The sequence below is a fragment of the Manduca sexta genome, chromosome 27 (genome assembly GCF_014839805.1).
Source record: "Manduca sexta isolate Smith_Timp_Sample1 chromosome 27, JHU_Msex_v1.0, whole genome shotgun sequence".
In the NCBI taxonomy this organism is placed as follows: domain Eukaryota; kingdom Metazoa; phylum Arthropoda; class Insecta; order Lepidoptera; family Sphingidae; genus Manduca; species Manduca sexta.
In genome coordinates, this window is record NC_051141.1 from 18935895 (window position 1) to 18946707 (window position 10813).

The 10813-nt window shown below is 36.4% G+C and overlaps 1 protein-coding gene across 2 annotated transcripts; it reads right to left on the reverse strand.

Moving 5' to 3' along the window:
* Nucleotides 1-4518: 4518 nt before the first annotated feature.
* On the reverse strand, nucleotides 4519-6703 carry LOC115440578. 2 transcript variants are annotated; one of them, XM_030164949.1, is made up of 3 exons: nucleotides 6607-6696; nucleotides 5929-6066; nucleotides 4519-5853 (listed from the first exon to the last, which is right to left on the reverse strand). In XM_030164949.1, the coding sequence occupies exons 1-3, from the start codon at nucleotides 6632-6634 to the stop codon at nucleotides 5531-5533; spliced, it is 489 nt and encodes a 162-aa protein (XP_030020809.1). In that variant the 5' UTR covers nucleotides 6635-6696; the 3' UTR covers nucleotides 4519-5530. The 2 variants fall into 2 exon arrangements, with proteins under 2 accessions (XP_030020809.1, XP_030020810.1); XM_030164950.2 differs by lacking the exon at nucleotides 5929-6066 and having other exon boundaries at nucleotides 6607-6703.
* Nucleotides 6704-10813: the final 4110 nt, after the last annotated feature.

Consider the following 10813-nt stretch of genomic DNA (forward strand, 5'->3'; position numbering starts at 1 on the left):
GGTTTGGATAATTTTTAGATTTCTTGGAGGATATTATGTTCTAATAAGTGAATTATGTTGGAAGTGAGTACTGGAGCTGTATTGTAGCCATATTTCGGTTTAATTAGATCGTTAACAAATGTTGTAATTCTTCGGTAAGGACAGATCTCATATCAGCTCGAATATTCTCCGTAAACTTTCATTATTCGTTCAATGTACTTAATAATATCTCCAAGTACATTATTATTTATCTCATTTTATTTAATTATGGCGAAATTTTCTGCGCATTCTTATGGTATTTTTCTATTGTTGTCGTACAGGCGTAGGTCTGTCTACGCCACGCAGTAGTGTATTTTGTGCGGCATATATTTAAATTATTCTCATGGCGTTATATTGGAAGTTAATTAGACATTAGATCGAGTCGCAATTGTTTATTATAGGTATAGGCGTGGGCCTATTGGACTATTATTTTCCACATGTCAAAGCAACTTTTCGATCCAAGAATGGTCCATTGATTTACATAGACGTGATCCCCAAGGGCCTACAGAGGAATAAATTATGTTTGGTTTTTAGTAGAAAAATATGTCAAATAATTTGAGGACAAAGACTTTTAACATAAGTTCTATAAGAATAATAGTGTATATTCGTTTGTATATTGTTTTATGTTTTATTTGACTGTCTCGGTGGCATAGTTGTAATTGCACACGCTATAAGTAAGGCTGCCGCGCTGAGGTCCTGGGTCACGTAAAGCCGTTGGTCCTGCGCCTGATCACTCTCTAGTCATGTCGGATTGCCTTTCCATCCGACTGTGAGAGTGAAGGAACAGAACACATTTGTACACTATAATATATCCTGCGTCCTAAGCTAAGTCCGAAAGTCGGCTAGGAGGGTTTCATGTTTTTTATAAAAAAGAACAGTAATTAATAATGTATTAATTACTGTAATTTGCGAACTTGCCAGAATTTATGATTTCAGGATAAATTGAAGTAAATGGTAAATTGTTTAAATTAACAAATATATTTTAAAATTCTCTTTCTTTATAACTATATGTATGTTTTTTTTATAATGCCAAATTATAAAAACATTTTTATTCAAAAGTAATGTAAAGATTCTAAATTAACACACATGAGGGCCAGCAGAAATCTTTTTCAAAACACAATATTGAAATCAAATAAAAGACAACTTGAATTTTGTTTTTTGGCAGGGTTTGACCTATAACTGTTTAAAAATTTGGGACTCGTGAGAAGAATATAGGCAAACAAACTTATAGCAACTTTTTTTAAATATCATGTTAATATGCATACTGTTGTAAATAAATGAATAAACATATAATTTTCAGGAATAAGTTATGCCTCCTCCAAATCTACCTTCAACTGCAAAAATAAAGGAGGTATTTAGAAATCATTATAAAATATTTCGATTTTTATCGTATAAAATTGTAGAACACTATTGTCGTGGATCCCTTAAAACCATCTCCAGTAGCTTTTGACTCACAGCCAAATAAACAAACAAAAAAGAGAGGTTGCTACAGTAACTAAGCTTTAAAATTCCTTATTTAAGGAGTAAATAATAGTAATAATGAAATTTTCGTCTGAATATAATCGTGACAAAATTTATTTATATTATAATTAACCGGTTATAAAACACATCCATCTCCATTCGACCGCGGTAAATGGTCTCTTAATTTTTAAAGGTTTGCGAGCGCCTAAAGAGCACACCCAAAGGTCCAGTATAACTGTGTAAGCCGGCCTTCGACAGACTAACAAACATAAATATGTTAAAAAACACACATACCCATCATTAAAGATAAGTAAATAACAAAAGAATAGTTATTATATTATTTCAGGTTTCTCGCACACCTGCAGAACAAATTGCTGATTTCGAAATACAATGTCCAAAAACTTGAATTCCATACAAATGGAAAATGAAAAAAAAAATGTTTCCATTAAATGAAATATCAATGGAAGAAAGAATTAAATATTTTACATCAAAAAATAAAATATTCTAAACTATATTTTGATGTTTTATGACCTTTGGGCGTGACCCTCATTCATTGAAGTGCCTACCTAAAAAGCCTGCAAAATGGCAAAATTTCTGCCCCGTTTAGGATTTGGGTCAGTGTTAAATTTAATTGATTTAGGCACTTCTCAAATGTTGGACACTCTTTTCTTAGTGGCATATGTATCTGTTCGAGCAATTGCAATGTTGTGCAACACTGCAAGAGTCACAATAGTAGTCTTCACACAGTCTTGAATTATTTGGAGGAGGGGCAAAATAAAAATATGGATAAGCCTGGATAAAGCCACCCCCGACCATCTATATTTTTACCTTTGTCATCATCTGTACCTTTGTTATCATCATCATTTATGTGTTTAATCTACTGAACGTCTCAGTAGTCAAAGTTGCGTCAATGATGAGTTTTGTATGCGTCTGCCAAGTGTGAATTTGCCGCCTTATGAATTCGCCGCCCGGGGCACGGGGCCTGGCTTGAATCCCCTTTTCCCCCGCTCCCTAGATGCGAGGCTGTTTTCACATTGGCATTTAACAGACATGCCATGGAGCAGGCGTTGGAAGTGCTATTACTACACACCAACGCACTGCTCCACAATATTTCTTGTTGTATATGTGCTTCATTGTATTTCTCTTCAACATAACTAAGTTGTCTCAAAAAGTGTGAATAATTATGGTTCCGGTTTGTATCCTGAATCTCTAAAAAGTCAACCTCTAAATTTGCTTACCTCAAAACGTTCTTTGAGGGTGGATTCATTAAATATCCAGGAGACATGAGGGCTGACTCGCCATCTAAGAATAATGTCCTTAATCCGAAGAATAAAGTAAAATCTATCTTGGTTTACACCTTTACATGTTCCTGAAAATTCTAACCATTAGTGATTTTTTTGTCTAGAACTAGTTTAAGTTCAGAGAAAATTGTGCAGTTCAAAGTTTTCTGTAAAAATTATTCTTGTCTCAATTAACGGGACAGTGATTCTAGCTATTATAGGTATTAGAACGACTAAGAATAACTCCTAATTGTGTAAATACCATGACTGTAGACCCAATAGTATAGCTTAATTATGAGGTTCAGTGTAAAGGTCGATTTTCATAAAAAATATCACAAATTTAATAACTCAAGTATGCATTATGTCATTTCGGGTAATGTACATGGTGATTAACTCGATCCACATTAAGGTTTTCTATAGAACGGTTTCAGTTGTCCTATATAAGTCCTATCTTCTATATGTATGTTACTCCAAGATAGATGCAGGTCCTGCAGTACCTAAGCTGGGGGATTGCAGTATCCAATTCGCAGGTTTCCTCCGGTGTTGACTGCGGGGTCCAAAACAAAAAAATGGTGCCGGGCCACCGCCACAGTCGGATAAGGCTTAAATCCTCCGGTATGGTCTTTTAACATTGAAATAAAACTATTTTTCGGATTTCATCGCGGTTTTAATTATTTTGGTTTTCTCGCGACGTTTCGAAGACTTTGCACTCTTCAGGGTCACGGAGGAGACTGAGGTATTGTTCATTCGCAAAGTCAAAATTACAATATCTACCTACATTTTACAACTTGTTAAATTTTTATTAGGTGATGGTGGTCCGATCGACGCAGAATGAGCTCACAGTGTCTTGAAGTCTGGCAGCCGGTCTTTTGGGTTCCAATTTAATTAAATGTTGGACTGGATCCCAGGCTTGTGCAAGCTTCCAACCATCTTCCCTATTGAAATTAGGATGTATTTTAATTTCAATAATCAGTCACTTATATTATGAGAATAGTGTTTCATCATTGTTATGTTTTAGATTTTAATTCAATATGTTGTTAGTGGTGATTGCTGTGTTCACCTATTAGAAGCAGACATATCAGCTGCTGTACCTTATTGATTTTTTTAGTATTGATTGATCTAATATGTAGTGCTGTTGGTGTACCTTATTACAAATAAATAAATAGTGTTTCATTTGATAAGTAATTGTTTATTTGTGTGTATAATCAACAATATGACTTTCATATATGGCCATCTTATATTGAAAAATCTGTGTAGACCTAGTCTCGTTAATTTCTTGCTTCTAGCACAAGCGATTGTTGGTCATGGTCTGTCAGTCACTCACTAGCCACTCATTCAGCAAGTGTTCAGTAGTATCCATTGCTATCGCTTGATAGATTAGTAGTCTGATATTAAGGGGATAAAAGGTGTGAGTATTATTATGTATCGGTAATAATAGTCTGACCACCTCAGTAGCGTGGTACTGCCTGCGCGGTACGACAGCGCTCTGAGGTCCTGGGTTCGAGTCCCGGGTCGGGCAAAGTGTTATTTAGGATTGTCTGCTCAGTGTCAGTCCGAAGTCTGGAATTTGTGACCGATATGGCCATAGACTCGCCCCCTATCACATCATGGGATGGAACGCACTTGACGAAAAGTGGGTGCTCTGGTTGCGCCTCTGTATACCCGGTCGGGGATAAATGCGTGATGTTATGTGTATGTATGTGGTAATAACATGATAACAGACAGTGTGCAGAGCCCTAAAGAGATAAATGATACACCATTTATAGTACCATCTCAATTTATTCATCTCACAAGTTGCCTATTGTCACAACGCCAACATTAGTTCACGCTCAGCCATTCCTGTTAAATACATGAATACATAGAATACATTAAGATATGTCTAAGGTTCTACACCTCGATACTAGTGGCGTAACATTGCGCCGAAAAGATACAATGTGGACAGAGCATACCAAAATAACAATAGAAATACTCATTGAATGACTCAGTACAATGACGAATAGAAAAGAATTTCATTCGTTTTAAGTGCCAATGTGTGAGAGGACTAATTTGTTTTATATACCAACAATTTGAAGAGATTGCGATGAGACCCACGCTTAGCTGAATAGAAAAGGAAATGCGCGTAGCTTAGATGTCAGGCGGCGCTCGGGCCGAGGACACAAGGGGAGTGAAACGAGAAATGGAAAGATGAAACGCAAATTCGAACGAGGGTGGGACCAAACCAAAGGGGATTGAAAGAGAACAAGAATAAAAAGATAAATAAACATGAAAGTACTTATAGCTTAAATAAGATTTCAAAATATATATTTCAATATCTTTTGAGAAAAGGAATGTAGAGAGCGGACCGCCGTGACTCCATTAATAAAATTAAATAGAGCAATACATTAAACACTCGTAACACAATCGCTTATAAAACAAACAATTGTAAATAAACAGTTAATTTTCGCTACGCATAACTTTGGCAGATCAATAAATCATTCATTAACAATTTCAACAATAAACAGCGCAGTGCAAAGCTTGGGTGACATCGAATTTTATACTTAAATAACTGACCTTAGGCCCAACTTAATTCCTTTAGTCATTTATCAAAAATATTTTAGACCTCTCGAATGGAAACAAGTAAAACAAGGTCCGCAGACATCATTTTTACAAGTCATTCTTTCAAAAATATTATACTAAAATAAATAGAGTAGAAAAAAATCTTATAAAAATACATTGGCATTAAGTTACAATGAATGGACTCCAAAACGTTGTAATAAACATAATAAAGACGTTTATTCGGCTCTGGGGCGCAGGCGCACGGCGTCATCGCGAGCCCCCTCGGCCGCACCCTCGCGTGCACCGTCGCGCGAGTTCTTGAGCGCGATGCCTTGCTTGAACGCAAGCAGCTTGTCGTTGCGGTGCACGTCCTTCTTGATGAAGTACGTCTCGTACAGTTTGCGCCAGATCACTTGCAGGTACGACTGATGGCCCAAGTTCTCTCCCCTGTTCTGCATCTGCTTCTCAAACAGCTTCATGAGCGTCTCCACGTCGAGGATCTCCAGGTCCTCGCGGTCAACCTCACGCAGAATATTGAGCATTTTTTGCGCCGATAAATCTGCAACAAAGGTCTATATTAGTACTTGGAGAAAGTTAAAATATATGACAAAATATAATGTAATTAAAAATTAACCGGAAAGTAGGTATCTATCCTTCATCAAATATTCCATATAATTTTTGAGGATGTGTTGTTCGTATTTTAATAGAAGAACGTTATTCCTTTGTCCCGCTGGTCGGCCGGTGCGGGTCGTCCAGTGCAGGTACCGGGTTCCTGCACATTGCACATGCGCACATTAACAAGGGGAACCATTTCGAGTGCACCAAGTATTGATCGGCGCACCCCTATCCCTTATTATCTACATATGCCTAACACAATGCCTGGGGATCGACTGGACATACAATAATAATTATCCTACACTAATATATTATTTATCACAACTTTCAAGAAAATTATTAATTTTGATATTTACACTGATTTTTGGGAACAAGAGATTAGTATCCTAGGAATTAATTTTAAAGTATCCAATTAGATTTGTCAATTTTTTTAATACATAAAAATATCTATCCAATCAAACACATAACAAAATTTATAAAACTATAAAATATATCTCACTCCCTAATACACAATGGTATTAAACAACACTGGATCACTACGCTGAGAGAGAAATTGAAAATTAAATTGCTGCGTCTCGATCTTTGAAATAAATGGCAGCTTGGAGTCTAGTCGCGGCACGGATTTCACAACACGGTTTTCACTGCTCTACTGTCGCGGTATCTCTTGCGAGTCCAGTTTTAAAAAACACAAACTAACCTTCGTCGGCAGCGATTATGAAATACATAGTCCGGTGTACAAAGTGGAGACGTCCGGACTCGCGCGCGTCCACAGAGCAATATCGGGAGCGGGGATACCTGCACCGAGCGCCGGGGCGGCACGCGTTCCCGAAATCGGGAGAATTTTCCCGAAGTTACACAATTCCCTATTCGGTAAAGGGATTTCCTTATATCATATTCGGAAACGGGAATATTAAGTTTTTATTTTATTCAGTTTTGAATTTACTTATACTATAAACATCAGTTAAGGTATTAGTACTTATAAATACTATTTTACTTTGTTTTGAATATTATTAAGTGAAAATAAAACTATACCAATATAAACTGCTGTTATTAAATCTATCAAACCATAGTATAGATGTTTAAGTAGTATTCAGTTTCTTATTTCTTGTTTTATTAATATTTTATCCTTTAATTCGTCAACAACATCCAAATTTTATTGCAGTCTCCTAACACAAGATTTGTTTAGTTGAGAAGCCTCTGAATTACGGTAAATTTGGAGGTTTTTCAAATTATTTTGGATATTGAGCGAGGTAATAGTGTCATTTAATTACGTTATAATAAAATTCTACAGTGATACTTTTAAGTTTAACAAAAACTGGTTTCCTTCAAATCTGAGAGATTTGCTGAAAAATCGGGACTCTAGGGAACACTGTCCCTCGATCGCTCTGTCCCTTTCATTTATTGATCTAGGTCCCGGGCGGCATCTGCGTCTAGATTGGACCCCGTCCATTTCGTAGAATTCAATTTTCATGTCGTGATTGGTTGGGTTAGATTTCAAGTGTCGCGCCTTGGCCCAGCGGGTAGAGGAGACTCTTCATGTCGAAATGCTGCGGTTTCGATTATATCGAAGGATTTTTTTAAAGTATTCTTTAATGTTGGGTGTCGAAAATTAAAACTCGAAGTTTCTTTTTCTTGTTATTTATTGCTTTGAATGACGAGACGAGTTTGCCGTTCGCTTAATGGTGGGCGATACTACGATAAACAGTAGAAACAACATCCAACACCTTGAATTACTAAGTATTGTTTGGTATCCCTAGCGTTCGCCGTCCTAAGACATGAGATGATAAGCCTTATTATGTCAAGTAGTTACACTAGGTACAATGTTCGTCAAACCGGAACACAACAGTGACTACACACTGCTGCTTGTTACGCGGACTCTCTCATAGTAAGAAGATATCTACCACCAGTAAATTACTTAATTACTCAATTAATAAAAATTATGTATAATAGGAAAGTTATTCCAAACGAGATTGCCGTGCGAGTATTTTCATGACTCTTTCAGCTTCCTCTATCATGCTATCAATCGAATCTCCAAAGATTCCCCTCAACCGAAGTTTGGTTGCCTCATCAACCGAGCATGTCGGTGTTCCCGATTGGGCTCATAAAAATGTTTTAAACCTTGTAATGTTCAATGTTGCACCTTCAGTCTTGGCACGGTATCTATCTAAAGTCTTGTTCTTTGGGTCATTATGTTCCTCGATAGCATTCGCAGCCACTACCAGGTCAGCATAATGAGCAGATTGGATGTGGGGCCGAAATAAATGAATATATAATATGATGTCATCATTTGTGTATCCTTCTTTCTCAAGCATTTCTTCAATTTCTCTATGTTCATTTGTGAATCTAATTAGTTGTTCAAGGAGAGGCTTTTTTAAAATGGCGCATCCTGCTAAAGCGATAACACGATTAACTAATGAGTATGTAGTCATCTCTGAAAGAGCTGTCAACATTTTGATGTGGCTCTTGGCGGCACATGTTCTGATATTAATATACTCACTGTTAATAACCTTGTAAACTGCTAGTCTCAGGGTTGGTCTGGAGACCGCCTGATTATTTACTCTTGTGCCTCCTTGTTGTAGTTCGGGGAAGACATTTGTCTCGGTTGTATGTTGGATTGATGACAGAAAGGCATTGTATCTCTTGAGAATCCAGTTACGAAATTCACGTTTATTTGCAACAGGTCTACATAATACATAAGCCCCATACACAGCTTAAAAAGCTATACAACTGTGTGGTATCTCAATTTTGGATTCTTTTAATTTTAAATACCTGTCTAGTAAAGCACTTGGAGTGAACGTTTGGTCATCAATCATGAAACTTATGTGTTCCTCCGACCCTAGAGTGGTTAACTCGACTAAATTAACATCAGTGATATACTTGATACAGCACATGTAATATGTCGTGATCAGTCTAGTAATTTCTTCGGAGGTTTCCCCTGTATCAGCCCCATAAATAGTGGTAATCTTTTCTATTGGGTCTCTCATTCCATTATAGAATGCAAGGATAACTCCCGCTGCAACTGATTTGTTGGCTGGAATATAGAGTGGTCTCTTCTGATCTGCAATAAATGGAAGCTCTAACCCTACCCTCTTTTGATTTTTTATGAACTCAGCTAACTTGGGGATTTTCTCATAGGTGATTCTGCGGTAATTAGGATCAGAGTAGTGACTTATCTGATTCTCTGTTATGAGTACCTTTGATTCTTCCAGGTTGAATAGGAATGTTGCTACCATATTTGTTCTCACTCCCTCATAAATCATTGAAATTTTAGTACGAACAACTTTTAATTTTGTATTTCTTCCTCCTGTTCTTGCTTTCTCGGCTTTTTCTTCCTCAACATACTTAATATACTCAGGTGTGGTGCAAAGATAAGGAGTAAATGTCCTTGTTTCAGGATTCATATTTGTTGGTTGAGTTAGAAACTTATAGGGAGATTAAGCTATATACTAATGAATAATTAATTATAATGCTGATTTAATATGTCCGATACCAGATTGGTCTTTTAGTAGGGTTAAGAATTTATGTTTATTATTAGTTTATATTTTTAAGTAATAACGGTAAAGCTCGTGAATCTCTAATATTTTCACCTCGTTTATCTTCAGAACTAGAGATCTTTTCTCAAAGTATTCATATACCATAATTCGTAGATAATAAAGGCTTATTTGAAAACAGACCTCGCATAGTAACGTCAGCTTAGACAGCCGTTATAAGACTGAGTAGTCGCCGGTATGGCACTAGCATCAAACCTTCGTTTGCAACATTCGATAAAAAATGCCTAAGGTATATAGCGTAACAGGAAATTAAATAATGCAAGCGCCGCGCTGGACGAACGCGCGGAGTACCCCCTGATCACACTATTAGCGTCTCATACTGAACACTAGCGTCTCATATCGAACACTTGAAGGTACTTTGTCGTAAGTGTTTTAAATAGTAGGAAACTATTGTCATCAGCCTTTTCGGGCTGATCCATTACGCCATAGGCTTTTTCTAAGAAAGCAAAATAGGCCTTCATTATCATCAGTGTGATTAGACTGATCCAATATGCCATAGGATTTTCCTAAGAAAATAAAATAGGCATTAATTATCATCAGTGTGTTTGGACTGATCCACTATCCATCCATCATCATATCCATCTTTATTTTTTCTATTTTTATTTTACTACCTGACCCGGTGTTCCGAATAGCAGAAAAGTATTAAAACAAAAATTAAGAATTGACTGTTAGGCGTTACGAAGTTCGCCGGGTCAGCTAGTTCATATATAAACATATTTTTTCTATTGTTATATAACAGTATTATCACCTATTTATTCACTTAAACAACAAATAATTTGACTTACTTGACTAATAATTTTTATTCACATCCAGGGTTACACTTAGACTAGATTAATTATTATAATATAAGCGCAGCTCCGTACATTGCCACAAGCTGTCAATAATGACACCATAATTAAGTCAGTTTGAATGGATTGCAGTTCAATTCAGTTGAACACAGTGGATGTACGGAACGCCAAATCTAGTACGTAGTACATTCGTTCGTTACGTTACGTTCTTTCCTGCCAGCCCGAGCTGGCTTCTTTGTTTACTATATTTTTCATTCATTTTATATAGATATAAATTGTCTTTGTTTTTATAAGGTAATAATAATTAAATATTCTCATGTACTTTGACTTATGATAAGTGCAATTACGTGGTGAATAAAGCATTTTATTTCATTTATTTAGTACATATATATCGATGTAACCACACCTTTTTGGAAGTAGTGCAGACTCGCACAGGTCGCAGATCTAAGGCGTTTATTACAAGAAATATATCTGCTTTCGACTTAGCGTCTTCAGCCTCCCATTTTAAAAATGTTAGCCTCGCCAATGGGCTTCGTTTTGCTTTTAAATAAAATAAATAAAAATG